This window comes from Lonchura striata, chromosome 2, assembly GCF_050655825.1.
Source record: "Lonchura striata isolate lonStrDom1 chromosome 2, ASM5065582v1, whole genome shotgun sequence".
NCBI classification, from domain to species: Eukaryota; Metazoa; Chordata; class Aves; order Passeriformes; family Estrildidae; genus Lonchura; species Lonchura striata.
In genome coordinates this window covers 85,716,976-85,732,659 of record NC_140704.1, presented here as the reverse complement: position 1 = coordinate 85,732,659, position 15,684 = coordinate 85,716,976, and the positions used below count along the sequence as shown (strand labels likewise).

Genomic DNA, 15,684 nt, shown 5'->3' with positions numbered 1-15,684 from the left:
TGCAAACTTGTGTAAATAACAAAAAGGCACCCTAGTTCCATATACTGATCAAGCATATTCAAACAAAATTCATTACTCTCTTGCCTTGGAAAAGACCAGTTAGATATTTGATAGTATCGCAAATAATTTTGAAGATGAACTAATATAGACTTTTCAGTTAACTACCACAAATGAGAATGTTTCCAGCTGTAACAGTGTAGTACTTAAAGTTTTGTCACGTTTTAGTCTCTGTCATCCCAAAGCACATTAAAATATAAAATATTTCAAAAGGGAAAGAAAAAATTCTGCATATTTAAAATATAGTGGATTACAATAAGTATATGAATACGGTTTTGCAAGTTTTCACTGTACTACAATAACTCATTACTGAGTTATGCATTGCAAGAGACTGTAAAATAAAACACATAATAAAGGACTATATATTAAGAAGCTTTGATAAATGTTCCATATTTAAGTTTTTATATTGACTATTTTATTCATACCGTAAGATCAGGAGTTCAGGATAACTTTTCCAGTTTAAACACACCACATAATTGGTAGTCAGAGTTATATGGATTTAGGGCATGATCCAAAGTGACACTTTACTGGACAGCAACACATTTATCTGTCTCTTGTTTGTCACTTAAATTAAAAATGAAAGATTTACTGTGACAGAAAACAAAGCCTTAGTGTTGCCTAAAGTGTTTACAGACAGAAAGTGAATGGGTTTGGTTAGAGCATGGTACTAATAATACCTTGGTTGTGGGTTTGATGCTTGTAATGGACCATTCATTTGGGAGCTGGACTTGGTGATCCTTGTGGGTCCCTTCCAGCTCAGGGTGTTCTGTGATTCTGTGGATCTCTTCACACAGCCTGAACAAGCAGCTTGTGGAGCTCTGTAAATAGGCTCAGGAAGATGTTTGTCCTCATCACCAATGGCATCATTAAAATCTGAGACCTCGACAACGCAAGGAAAACCATGCCCAATGTTGGCAGCAACCTTTTCCTGCATTCCTCACCAACCATGGGAGTGAAATTTGAGGGATAAGCATAGTGCAGGTAGCCCTGTGTGCTGGATCCCTCCTTGGATTCAGCTCTTTGAAGGATCTGGGCATCTGAGACTGCTGAAGGAAACCTGGACTTGAGCCATAAGGAAACCTTGTGTGTGTGGGGGTGTGGGATGTGTAGTGGAGAAGGGACCTCAGTTCCAGTCAGATGGTGAGAGAATGACTGACAGTGTGATTCCTGGATGATCAGGCAATGAAGTTTCCTTAACATGATGGAGCAAAGCCTCTAGGATGGAGAAGTTTCCATACCCCTTCTACACCACAATAATGAATGGACAGCTTAAGCTGCTGAACACATGGGGAACATAGGGGAAACAAGGGGTGAAAGATTAGTCCTCTGGTGGCAGAGAAATGTCTTCATCATTGGTTAGGGTCTTTCTGCCAAAGCTGTCCTTTGGTACCAATTACTGAGACATGGTATTTCCAATTTGTTACAGTTCCATTGAATCCTGACAGAGTAATTTGAGGAGCTCACTATAGCTCAGTATGATTCAGCACAGCTGTGTATGACCATGTAAATCCCTATGCACAGCAGCTGTCTTCAACCTTGGTACTGAAATCAGCTGCAATTTCAATAGGCCAAAGGATAAGTAACTGTTCAATCAGCTAAAAGCCAGAAAATATGAAAGAGCAGTAGGTCCAGACCAATGACACTTCAGGGGGATTTATCACTAGGAAAGGCTAATTAATATCTTGACTCCACCTAGATTTATTCCAGGAGACAGAAAGCCAATTCTCCTTTGTAAGACACAAGAACACTACCCACTATAATAGTCTTGCCACTAGCAAGAAAAAAGGCTCTGAACCCACTAAGACATTGGTAGCCAATTCTGCTGCATGGTCTTTAGAGAAGGCTGAGCCTTCTCTTAATATCTTGTAGTATTTATAACTACACCTCGTGTTTGGATTTGGCCTGCTGACACACACCCCAGCTTGTTTCAGATATAAGCAGGAGACATCAGTTAAAGGAACTTGATCCTTCCAGAAGGGGCAGATGCCCATGTTAAAACCCTGTGTGAGCAAATATATTCTCCTCATTTGTTGGATATGCACTGGACTGAAGCTTTCAACTGCTCTAGCATTTTTTTAATGCAAACTGTAGGACTTTTTTTTTTCAAATAGTTTCTATCAGCATAATCATTATTACTTCAGAAAGGATACTCCCTAAAGCACATAGGTACAATAGATGGTGTAACACTTTTGTAATAAGGAAAACACTTTAAGATATTCACATTTCTTCTCTATCACTTTTCAATAAACATTTTGAAAGCAGCTACAATAGAAGGTTCTTGCTCTTCAGGGAAGATTTAATGTTTCTCAGTTCAGCTGGCCTTTTTGCATTGCCCATTCCACTCTTGGCCCTGGCTGAAAAAGCATATTGATTTTTCTTTGATCTTAGGGCTCTGGCTGTACCAATGTGGCATGACAGAAGTACAGGCTGAACACCCGAGAGTTACAATGGCTAGAGACCACCTAATTGTCAGTAACTACTGTTCTCCCCAGCAACTTTTCCTATTTAATGTCATTCTAGTCATATTAATTACATTTATTAACATATTGAACAAAAGTGGTATGCTGCATCACATGATGCAGAGGAAAGTCAGTCTCAGGGCTGGGAACACATTGTCACTGATCTTTCAATTAGGGGGAAAAAAACCCTCAACGAAATAATTCATGTTACTGTGTAGAAAACAGTCTCCAGAAGCATTTTTATATAACCACTCTGAACTGCTTTTTCATTTGGCATGACTGATCTGATTTTTGTGATTGCTTTTGGGATTCAGTGATCAGATGCTGAAATCAGCAATTCTTTTTGCTGCATTGTTTCTGCACTACCAAACTTTGACTATGCTTACTTAATTAACCCACAAGGTATTTGATTGCCATGATAGCAGTAGTGTATTTGTTAATGCATTGCTCACCATGCATTTTCACGGGAATTGTAAAGAAAGTATTTTGTCTTGAGCTTGTTCATATTTAGAAAGTGTGCCAAATTGTTGTCTCTTCTTTTTGAAAAATCAGAAAAAGCAAATAACCTAGCCAGATTCCACGCATGATGTCAGCAGCCTATTTTTCAAGTGCTGGCTTTGAGATGCTTAAGCTGATCACTCCTAAACCAGAAGATCTAGATAGTAACTGCACTTAAAATTTATGCTTATGTCAGCTAAAAATGAGTTTGGGATTAGCATGACAGAAAACTTACATCAGCAAGAACTGGTGATAAGAGACATACCAACACAAGACTTTTTCATTCTATTTCTCATGCCATTCTGACAAAGGATAAAGTTATCAAAGGCCTAAGGAAAATAGTTCTTCTCTCAGATCATCTCATTTGTACCCACAAACAAATACAGAAACAAAAACAAGTAGTAAGAACATGTAGGCTTACTAACATCAGCCATGGCAGATCTAATGACTTCATAAAGTTTCATTTATGTATAGTGAAGTATCCTCAGGGAATTAAGACACAGCCCATGCACAAAGATCAAAAAAAAAAAAAAAAAAAAAGGCAAGTAAAATAGTAATATACAAAAATCATAACACCTATGCTGGATTGGAGACAATTTATGTTTAATACTTCCATTAACAACAGATTTTCATTAACAACAACTAATGTTGTTTTCATTAACAACAACTTTTCTGTCACAAAAGATAGAAAAATGTTTTGCACAAAAATGGACCAGGGTGTAGTACAAAACACAAAGTTGTAAACTGCAGTACAAATAATAACTTTAGCTGTGAAGTATTGTGTCTTAACAACGACAGAAGGGCCCAAACGCAGTTAAAAGCAATAGCTATGAGACATAAAACCTAGTAAGAGCTAATAAAAAGATAAGACCAAAGAAACAAAACCACGATGATGAATCTGACAGAGACAACCACTGTAGATGGCTTGTCTTGTAGTTGTAAACAGTAAGAAAGCACTATGTGGCATAAGTGAGCATCTGCCTTTTCCATGTCTTCATCAGTTGTGAAAGCGCACAGGTACTGCCACCCTCAGGAGCAGCAATTTAAAAATCACATTCTTCCAGCTGCAGACACAGGCATGCAGTTGCTGGCTTTGTTTTAATCACAGCATTGCCACCAATTTCTTTTGTGGTCTTAAACAAACTAGCTCTTTGCTACAATTTTTGCGGTTGTAAAGGGTGAAGATAATATGAGCCAATCCTAAAAAAAAAAAAAAAAGTGTTTCCGGATTTATTACTCAGTAGTAGTTTGAAAATAAATACTGCTGTATAAACATTGACTTTTACTTCAGGGCTGAATGCAAACAAATAGCAGTTAGAATGCTAGTTACCTTCTACATCTACTTTTAATTTCTTTTAAATACATGCAAACAAATTCCCTAAAGTTAATAGGCTTAACACATACTTACTGAAGGGAAACCTAGAAATTTCTATTCAGTAGTATTTAGCTTAATCTATTCCTAGAGTATTAGTATCAGGAGGTTATTCTTATATTTTCATTATATCAATACATTATGATATATTTACAGACGTATAAAAGAAATTATGCTATTGTGAGGACCAAAACATGGTTTTCAACATTCCCCCAGAAGGCAAATAGACAAAGTTCTGCTACTCCAACACTCCATTGCAGACCCAGTATCAACCCCCTCAGACTAACCTTAAGCCATCGGTAATTATACAAAGTCTTGGTGGAAAATCAAGATATTCCTAATTGTAGTCCTGACAAAAAGCATCCATATCCACAACAGGAATTAAAGAGAAAGCATTCCAGTCTCTAGTAGTATAGGATCTTTTTGCTGCTGAGAGATTTACCAAAGAGAAACGGAAGTTCCTCAGTCCAAGAGCCTTGCTCGTAAGTTTGTGCTGAATAGAAGGATTCCAAGCTCTTGCCCCCCAGTTAAGGAAAGTTTATAAATAGTTTATGCTAGAAAGTAAGAGCAGTGTAAATTATGGAACTGTATTCTACCACTATTAGTCAGAGAGTAGACTTTGCTTAGCAAAGTTCCTAAACAGAGGGAAAGAGAGAAAATTCAGCAACAGCAGCCTTTATAAAAGCCTATGAAAATCACTGGTGTGTCACAGCACATGTCACAGTTGAGACAACCATAATACACAGAGACTCACCATACAATAGCAGAAAGCATCAGCCCATATGAAATAACACTGCTTCAGAAAGCTTCAGGCTACTGCTCTTTATTGCCCCTCAGTCCAAAGTTTTATACGCTTCATCTTACATGCCTCACACCTGTGTGCCCTCTGCACCCTGTGGTGATGGGTCAGCACTGCATGTCTCATCACCTTCAATGCTGCTCACCTGTCCTGCACACCTGTAGCCCATTGGGGATGAGGCTCCACTGCAGCCCCACTCCCAGTTACCACAAACTGTGTGCCTACATCAGTGCTGTGTTCCATCATGCTAAGACAGCAAGCGCCAGGAAATGTTCAGCACCCTGAGCTCACTCATTTCAGTGCCTTCAAAGATTTTGAGGATTTCTTAGGCAGACGCTTGATTGAGACAGCTGAAGCTAAAACTGAGCCTACTTATATCAAAACATAAACAGGTCTCAGTAGGCCCATGGCCTAGACAAAGCTGGAAAGGAATGTGCTCATTTGTACCAGCAGCTGAACATCAAATAAATGCAATCTGGTGGATGAGGTTGGGGTGGGGGGCTGTTTATTCATGGAGGGGAGGAGGGATGGGGTATAGTGATCAAGGAGGACCTAACAGCAATAAATACAAAGCAAAGTCCAATACTTTTATTGGATTATCTGCTGTGGAGCTTGAGCTCCAGTATCCTGGGTTCAGTGCTGCTTGGAGTACCCCAACAAGAAAGCAGCAGCCTTTACAGCATGGGTACTTACAAGCTCAGACAGTGAACGACCTGCATATGCAACACCAGGACAGAAACACTGTCTCAGCACAGTAATAAAGGTGCTCAAGGACAATAAAACATCTCCTGGGTATTTTGCACAGAAATGGAAATACACTTGTATTGCCAGCATAGATTCTTCAGGCACATGACAGAACAGAAAGACGAATTATAAGCAGTATCTGGTTTAATGCCTGTGGAAATGAAAATTTTATCATTCAGACTAAAACAATACTAGAAAATGGATCACTATTGATCACATATTCTGAAAGAGATTAAAGGCATGCTCCAATATCTAATTTGTATGTGCAAGTATGACCCAAGTGGAAAAATGTCCTCACTTGAATCATCTGATGTTCACAGTCTCCCAAAGTACTGATGAGCATAAGAAAAATAGCTACAGATAAAACTTCATGACAGATCCAGCATGCAGGTTTCCTGTGCATAGAAAGTGCTTAGACTATTTAATTTTCCTGCAGTAGACAAATAATCCTGATAAAAGTGTTATTTGATCTGTGTTTTTATTAGAATAAGCAAACAACCTAATTCAGAGTGTATGTCCAGGAGACTCACAAGAAGCAGTAACTCCTTCTATGTAACTTAAACCATTTGTTGTCATTCTAGATCTGATTTATATTATATTTAATGCTCTCCAGTAAATAAGAGCCAGCTGCTGAAGTTGACAAGGTTTTTCATATTAAAAGTTTTTCTCATATTTAATTTTTAGGATGATAAAGATAATTTCCATTTTAATTCAGCGAAGTTGTCACTCTAAAGGGCTGCTGTTTTTTTGTTTTTTCTTCATTTGTGGGGTGGGGGAAAAGGTAAAAAAAAAATCTGATTTTTTTATTTATTTACAGAATAAACACCTCTAGATGCTTACTAGCTATATTAGCTCAGCCAATAATACTCTCCTACCAACATACTCTTTATCAGAAAAACTGTACTTAACAACTTAGATAAAGGCAGAAGGCAGCCTCTGAAGACAGCTTTAAAAATAAATTTATTTTAAAGCACCCCACAAAGTGTTGTTTTGCTACTACCTTTTCATTCCCTGACTTGGCTTGGCACATCAGACTGCCCACTGAAATTAAAAGTACCTCAATAGCAGAAAACTCTACCATCACCATCTCTAAGTAATCTAAGTAATGCTAGTGTTTTCCTATGATGACCACTATTTGTCACTATTGTCCTGCTCAAACTCTTTTTAGAATTGATTCAATGTGAGACCTGTGCTTGCAAATAAACTTAATTGGTATTGATCACACCCACAAAGCTTATTTATGTATTGACATAAAGGTATTCAGAGTATAAGTCTGGTTTCTGTGTACTTAAAAGAAGGAAGCAGCAATAAAATATACATGAATACAGATCTGTGCACAATTTAGAGAATGGAATATTTAGAAAGGAAAGAAAGGAAAGAAGGGAAAGAAGGGAAAGAAGGAAAGAAGGAAAGAAGAGAAGCATACTTTCAAGAAGAGCAACACAAAATTCACGGGAAATTTTAAAAAAGACAGAATTAAACCTTAAGGGCTGGAGGGACAGAGAAGGCACAGATTTTAGCTATATCTCACCACTCACATTTTTTTGTCTCACAGAGCTCACACTGATCCTTCTCCTGATAACTCCTTTTGTGTCTTCACCTCACACCTACATTTTCAAAAAAATGCTAAGAATCAAGAGAGCATATGAATGAGGGACACACATTTCTGCCTCTCTGAACCAAAGCTTAGGTGTGGACAGCTGCTGACATTACAGCATTAAGGAGTTTCAAGGGCTCTGTTGGCTTTTTAGACAGCCTTCAGTGGCAGTTCATCAGGTGCTTTGAAGATGTTATTATAATGTTTAAGCAGACCCTAAACAAAAAAATATAATTACCTGAAAAGCAAGAATTATTTGAATGCAATGGGAACATGCAAAACCATGATACTGCTCTCATGTAGTAGAATAGGAAATTACATGCTCATCAGAAGAGACAGAGAGGCTTATACACTGCAGAGGTTAAAAGCTCAACAATCCAGGCAAGCAACAACAGAAAGAAGGAGGAAAAAAACCCTCACTTTGATAAGCTCTTTCCATTGAGCAGGTATCTTACCTAAACCCACATTTTTAGTTCAGGGATTCTTAAATTATCATTTCAGACACATTAAAATTTTCCAGTGAAAAAAAAGACAACCATGGGCCATGGGTAGCAAATGTATCTGCTGAGAGTAGATCTACTTTTTAAATTACTTTTGTGGATTCCTTAGAAGGTAGCCACAAACCTCAAGTTGAAAGCCCGTAATTTACTGCTTCTGACCTTGCAAAGACCTCATTGTTCCATAAGTTTTATAAATCTTCAAGAACATCCTTTACTTTTAAAAAAACCACAACATACACAGTAAGACGAAAAATATCCCTGTGCATTTATTGGTAAGCAGATTTCACATAATTTTTACCAATGCCAGCAGTTCATAGGAGAACATCACAGTGATTGCTCTAGCTCTACACACCAACTTGCAGAATAAACCCCCATCTGACATTTCAACCGAAGCCTCTAATAGAAATACCAACATTATACTAAGGAAAAGAAATCAGCAAAAGTCACACCTGAACAAATAACCCAAATCCAAAGAACTACCAAAGGGATAAAAGGCCTGTATTAATTTGCCATGTGATGAAATACAAAAAAAAAAAAAGTTAAATTAGGTAATTAGAACTACTAACTAGCCAGAATTGTTGTAGACCAAGGCTATTTTTCACTCTAAATACCATTGGTGTAGATGTGTTTTTCTTTCATACACTGGAAATGAACGCCAGGTTCTGCCAGCATAGACTGCTAAATAAATCAAGGTCTGTTCAATACATGTTAAAATGTTAGAGAGAAGAAGAACATTGCTTAACATATTTAGTCTTCCTGCAAAGTGGCTAGGAAAAAAGAAAAAAAAAAAAAAAGAAAGGAAACTAATTTACAGGGGAAAAAATCATGTAAAAGAAATTTGAAGACCGATTAATTTATGAAGTCAGTGAAATTGTGAAAAGAGAATATGAAAAATCAAAGCAAACACTTAAATATGAGGGAGATTTCAGAAAAAGAATGGTGGAAAAGTGGTGGTTGTCCATGTATGTCTCCCTCAGTAAAAGGTACAAGGATTAACAGAAATATTATCACGCAAAGAAAAAAGCTGCAGAATTAACATTTTCATTAATCTTGCTCAAGGGTGATTTTTAAGTTAAACATAGATGCCATGCTGTCTTACTAAGAATTCAAGAAAACTTCTAAAAGAAATGTATATTATTTCTGAAAAGCAAGTTGGGGCTACATTTTAAAACTACAGAACTGCAATCTTGGCAAATGTAAAAGAAAAATAATTCGCTCACAGCAGAATTTACTGGCGTTAAATCTGACGTTAGGCTACCCACTTCAACCACAGAAGCATTGAATATCCTAAACTGGAAGAGACCCACAAGAATTGTTGAAGTCCAACTCCTGGCCCCGCACAGGCCAATCCAAAATTCAACTATGAATTTGAAGGACTCTCATCCTTTCTTGAATAGATGCTTCAGTAACTGTAAACCACAGAAAATTAAACTGCAGAAGTATGAGGCCACCTATCAATACTTACTGTTCATCCAAGAGCAATGGCATCAGACATGAGCCCATTTCTGAGTGAATGCTCACAGCCCAGTTGTGGCATGGATTCTCCAATGCAGTGAGAAGTACACATGGATGATGCTTTTGAAATAGACCCAAATCAATTGCCCTTCTTCAGGCAATCCCCTTTCTCCTTTCCTCCCTTAGCTCCAAATACAAATGGTAACCAAAATGCTGCCTTTGCTTACTTCTCCTACAGATCTTGCAATGGTATTACAGCAGTCAAACTGCTTAAAGAATACACATGTAAGAAAAGCAAAGCTCAAGTCATTGTTAAATTATGAAGAATTCAGGAGATCTCTGCTGCTTTCTGAGTTGTGTCCTTCATGAAAGATGGAAGACTTCCCCAAAGCCTGGGATTTGGAACTCTTTTTCCACAGACCACATTCACTCAACTGGCTTGTACTTAATTTGAAACCAGATTCTGTATATTCTTACCTGGCTACAACTCATGAGTCAGAAACAAACAGCAGCTCAGAGACAGAGGATTAACTTACTTGGAGCAGTACTAGATTAAGTAGCAGCATATAATCAGACCAGAGGATAAATCAAAAACTTCATTATGCCCAGTGATATAGAAATGCCTAAAACCCACAAAATAAGTGTACATTTCCCAAACAAATCTGGTCAAGTTTGGTTTAGTGTGTGGCTGTAGTGACTTTGCAGTTCACTGAGCAAGCTGCTTATCTCACAGCTGTCTTGCCATGAGCCATACCTGCCTCCTTCTCTCTACAAAGCAAATTTCTGCAAAATGGAAAACAACAAAATTAGAATTGCAGCTCTAAGATGCTGCATTTATTCAATTCATCTTGCATCACAAAACCTGTATGGACATACTGTGTCTCGCTATTAAAAAAAAAAAAAAAAAAAAAAGAGGGGGGAAAGAACAAAGAACACATTTTTAAGTATGACCCTGACCTTTATGTTTTACAAACAAATTAAATTCTACAGTATATCAGGAAAGCACTAGGTATTCAGTAATGTAACACCTTTTTTTGTTAAAATCTGGCAGGGCAAGGAAAAAATAACACAACTCCTGAAAGGCGTTGTGATTCTACTAGAAGATACAAATGAAGATAAACTATAGGTTTTTCTGTGTATCTAAATTACTTTGATATTGAAAAGCATGTGTAGCTTGAATGTTTCCTCCTTTTAGCTTCAGACCTACACTGTAATTTTATGATGGTAATTCTCTTTCCTGGTTTTCAGAAGAAACAATTTTTCATTCTGAAGTATCATATCAACAAAATCATAATAGATTACCTTAGCAATAGGAAGTGTATCAACATAATAATCCATACAGTGATAACTGAAGTCACAGATAAGTATTTAATCTCAAAAACTATCAAATGAAAATAGCAAGTAATAGAAAAGGACAATATGTCAACAAAATTATTTCCTAGTCCTCCTGGGAAAAAATTAGAACACTTTGCTTTCCATTTCATACTTAAGCCACAGAAACAGGAAATACAGCACATTTCCTTATATCATAAGAAATCCCAAACCTTCAGACTACTGCCTAATTCAGTTTAGGCCCCCAAAAGCCAGGGCAAGAAACAGCCCTCTGCTTTACTTTGAAACAATGATAAATCTCTCCTTACCTGGAGGACAGTACTTAGTTCTCCCAAAGCTCAGGTCATCATATCATTAATTATATTGTTCCCTCCTGAAAAAGTATTCCTGGAGCAATAGGTGGTAACTAGGAAGTGCACATCCCAAAACCTTTACCACAGGCAAAAAAGGGAAATCAAGTTTTACCTTTTGGCAGGTAAAGGTCAATGTAATAGAAAAACATAGTCAAACACAGGAGAAGAGTAAATAAGTGCTTCATTTCCTACAAACTAAATTTAATGAATGCAGATTGTAAAAACCTGGGTCAAAGCACTGCACTGCAGAGGAGTCACACACAATTCAATGGATCAAAATATTTTGCCTTCTCTTTTCCATTATGATAATTCAGGGAAGAACTTTGCTGAATTAGTTGATTTTCCCTTCGTTAGTCTCTTTTTGTTAGAAATTATTTCAGATTTGTCTGAGGCTCCAGTTTTATGGCCTTGGAATATTAAATTCAGGCATTTTACATAAACCACTCTATCCCTGTCCTGTCACTCTATCTCCATCTAATGATTGTAACACTTAAATCATTATATAAAGCATTTAGTACAATTTTATAAGATAGTTTATGCATTCTTGCAGCGAAAGGCTGTCAAACTGCTTACCAGACAGTGTTCTTCAGTACACACAGTCTCCATGTTCACAGGTGTGCCTTGCCATGTAATGCTGAAATCACATCTCCTTTGCACACTACAGACACATTTGCCCTTTTTTTTGTGTACATTTTCAGGACAAAACCATGCTCCATTTCAAATCCTCAGTGTGGATTTATATTTTAACTTCTTCCTGTCCCCTCACATCAAAATCAAAAAGCATTGGTACAGACATCATTGTAGACTACACATTCCAAATAGCACCCAACTTCTTTTCAAATCAGATTCTACAGACCAGATGAATTTCCTTTCCTAACACCTGATAAAAATGCCTCAGCACTTCTCTTGGGCTGAGCTAATTTCAGTTGTGGCAATGACTGCCTTGAAGTCAGGTGACAATTGCCCAGCTTGTTTAAGCTTCATTCCATGGGTAACGTATATGCAAAGATCTGACAAACTTAGAGCATTACTGCTTAACAAACAGGCTGTATGCTAACTGGGGCCAGGGGAGGCTAACTATGAGCTTTGACTAATTGCTAATGGGTGAAAACAGTAAAACTCTACCTGAGAACCAGATAAATAGAATGAGTAAGCAGACCATTAGACAACAGAAAAGTGTTGTAATTGTGGTAGGAAAGGAAAACACCAACACAGTGACAGTACCCCACTGCAAACCAGTACCAGCAAAAGGACAAGGAGAACTTGCTTCACTTACAAGGAAAAGCCACACAGTGACACCATGAGTTTATGAGATCTCATCAGATGGTATGGAAAAATACAAGGGAAAACAAGTCTGATTGAAAACTTTCCTTCTCATCTCACTATAAATTAAATTAAATTAAATTATATTTAGCCAAACTAGATACAACAACTAGCTCTGGAATCAGAGACAGCCTTCAAGCCTGCACAACCCTCATCTGTATCTTTATCCAATGTTTGAGCAGACAGAAATGCTGGCACTTTACTGAGAAGTAAATGACTTTTGAAACCTTTCCTAAATCAGAAAGATTAGGAAAATTTATGGTCATCTGCAACAGCCTACACCAGTAAGAGTTCAGTAAAAGCATCCTCCTGCAGTTTTGTGTTCCTGTAACAAGTCGTCCTGGTTGAAGAAAGGGGTCAGAGCTTAGCATCGTGACCAGGTTGTTATTCTGCACCATACATGCCATCAGTGGAGGGTATGGTTTCCAAAGGAAAACCCTGGTGCTCCACTGGGAGTTGGCCATTTTGCCTGCCCAGCCATCATGCTGCCTTTGTCCGAGGACACAAACTACTGGAAGCACCCAACAGCATTCCTGTTCCCAGTGGTGAACACCCATTTTTGTCACTAAAATACCTTCTTGTTGTATCCTTTTACTATTAATATTGCTATTGTTACTGTGCTATGTCTTATTCTTGCTTTGTGCTTTCAGTAAATTGCTCTCTTATCGATTTCTTGAGGTCGGGATTGAAGGCACTTAAGATGGTATTTAATGTTCAGACTCAGGTGTTTCTTATTTCTTATCTATGCTACAGTCTCACTACCATGAGTGTGGCAGATTTTCATTAGCAAGGCACAAAATTACTAACTCTTGTTACAAGGCCTTTTAAAACTAAACTATCCAATTAAGAAAGGACACCTAGATTATTTTCCCTTTTAACCCAATAACTGATCCCCCAAAGTCCACAATGCTGACTTTTCTGTCCAATCACAAAGCATCACCCAAACCCATGAAGAAGGAAGAAGGCAAAGAAGAACAACCTGCCACTGCTCTTAAACCTCCATCTAGCTTCATACTTATTTCTATATTCTAAAATCCCAAACTCTAAGTTTTCCACCCTGTGATAGACTTCTAACCAACTACACACCCAAAATCCCAGTGCTATTAATCAATTTGAAAAGCCTGTTCCATGACTTCAGGTCAAATGCAGTGCTCTCTTGTGGGTCTGTGCCTTTAAGCACAGAAAGTTTAAAATTCTCAGCATCCAGGATTCTATCACTAACACTATCTCAACCCCTAAGTTACTGCTTTTGCCCCTCCCTTACTGAAAGAGGTAAAGAAGAGGAGTGGCTTCTTGGAGTTTATTTTCCAGCAGATGCTAAAACAGAACACAAGTCAAATTAAAAAAAAAACATTAATATAATCAGAGGCAGCACTTGTGTTAATGAACAAACAACTTATTATATTTGCCCATTTTGTCATACTCAACTTTTAAAAGTACACATTCAAGGCTGTGGTGTGAAACATTGGTGTCATCATCATATTCCATCTGGACCAGTTTTGTGTATGCAGCACTATGTACTTGGCATACAAAATTCAGACATTTTGGAAATACAGCTCATTTGAGAAGACACTTGCACATCATTCCAACACCAATACCAAATGTTCTGGAGGGTCAGAAAGAATGTATATTGTAGGATCAATCCCATGAACTCTCCTCTCAGCCAATTCCCAAGCCCTCTGCCCTGGCGACACCAATGACTACCATAGAGTAGCTCTCCTGGGGGGCAATGACAAGACTCACACAAACTTCCCCTGGTTTCTCCTTTCCCTGTTCCTTCATTGGTTGGATACCCCTGGTGGCCACACCCTGCCCAGCCCTTAGCTCCTCCCTCCAGCCCTTCCCTTTCTTAAGCTGCCTGCTCCACGGGGTTGTCCTCTTTCTTGTTGGGTTACCTTCAGTTTCACGACTTTGCTGGAATAAAACCTTGCCAAAAGAGCCTTTCTTGCTTCTCTCGCTGAGCCAGCTGCGATGAGTGTGGTGTGTGAACCTGACTGTGTTGCCTGAATGTTTACCCAACTTGCCTTTCTACAGGAGAGGTTTGTTGGGAACAGATATTAGGCAGCAGCACCCACCATCCATCTCCCACATTTTAGTGTATATTAAGTTTACAAATTTGAGCATTTGAATTTATACATATATTCCCTTAACTGTAATGAAGGGTGTTCTAAACCCTTTTCCATATTAAAGTTTTCCTCTTCTATATTTCATAATTTTGACTAACAACATATTCTGCTTTCAGCTGGGAGTTGATTTTCTTCCTATTAGCTGGTACAACACTGTCATTTGGATTTAGAAAAGACTAACACTGATAATACACTAATGGTTTTAGTTACTTTAGATACTGAGCAGTGCTTAGTCCAAGCCAAGGACTTTTTATTTTCTCATGTTCTGCTAACAAGAAGGTGTGCAAGAAGCAGGGCCAGGACAGCTGAGCTGAACTGACCAAAGAGATATTCCACACTACAGAACATCATGTCCAGTATATAAACTGGGAAGAGTTGGCAAGGAGGGACCGGTCGCTGCTCTGGGATGGGGTGGACATCCATCAGTGGGTGGTAAGCAAGGGTATTATGCAGCACTCATTTTTCTTGGGTTTTACTCCTCTTTTGTTGTTGTTAATTATGAGTTAATTTATTTAAATTATTAAACTAGTCCCATATCAATCCATGGTCATGGGTATGACCTTTCTTTCAGTTTTCTTTCCCATCATACTGGGGGAATCTGTGGACTGCGGTGAGTGAACATCTGTGTGGTACTCCACTGCTGGATGGATTTAAATCAGGACATCATATTAAGCCATTTAACTACCCCTTTCAGTAACCTTTGTGTGCTTTTAGACAGCCACTGTACTTCAGTTCTTATAGTGAATACACATCTTTATATGCCAGGGCTCTCTCCACATTAATGTTATCTTCAACAGGTCCAGTCAAAGATGAAAACTTCTGTAAGAGAACAAATTTGATGTTTATGATTGTGTCTCTGGTGTAATTTCCAAGCTTTTTGTTTCACATCCTCTAGAACTTTTCAAATCGTAGACCCACACAGTGTCTATTCCCTCTCCAGTAGTATGATCTGGAATCCAGCAAGGGAAAGGGAAGCGACAGGCAATGATTCTGGCATTACACTTAAGTTCTTCTTCTAGCTTCTTCTCCAGCTGTGGCATCTGTTGAATTACAAGAAAAACCTCTCAGA

The 15,684-nt window shown here is 38.1% G+C and overlaps 1 protein-coding gene across 16 annotated transcripts in view; it reads right to left on the bottom strand.

The window, feature by feature from the left end:
- Nucleotides 1-3,596: 3,596 nt before the first annotated feature.
- Nucleotides 3,597-15,684, bottom strand: part of ATPSCKMT (ATP synthase c subunit lysine N-methyltransferase) — a 21,658-nt gene continuing 9,570 nt past the window's right edge. For 7 of the 16 annotated variants that reach the window (XM_085573614.1, XM_031503974.3, XM_031503973.3 and 4 more), the window contains one exon: nucleotides 3,597-15,655. In XM_085573614.1, the coding sequence (XP_085429740.1) occupies nucleotides 15,458-15,655 (198 nt within the window). In that variant the 3' untranslated portion in view covers nucleotides 3,597-15,457. The remainder of the gene's footprint in view (nucleotides 15,656-15,684) is intronic. The other 9 variants (XM_085573619.1, XM_085573617.1, XM_085573616.1 and 6 more) reach the window with 5 other exon arrangements.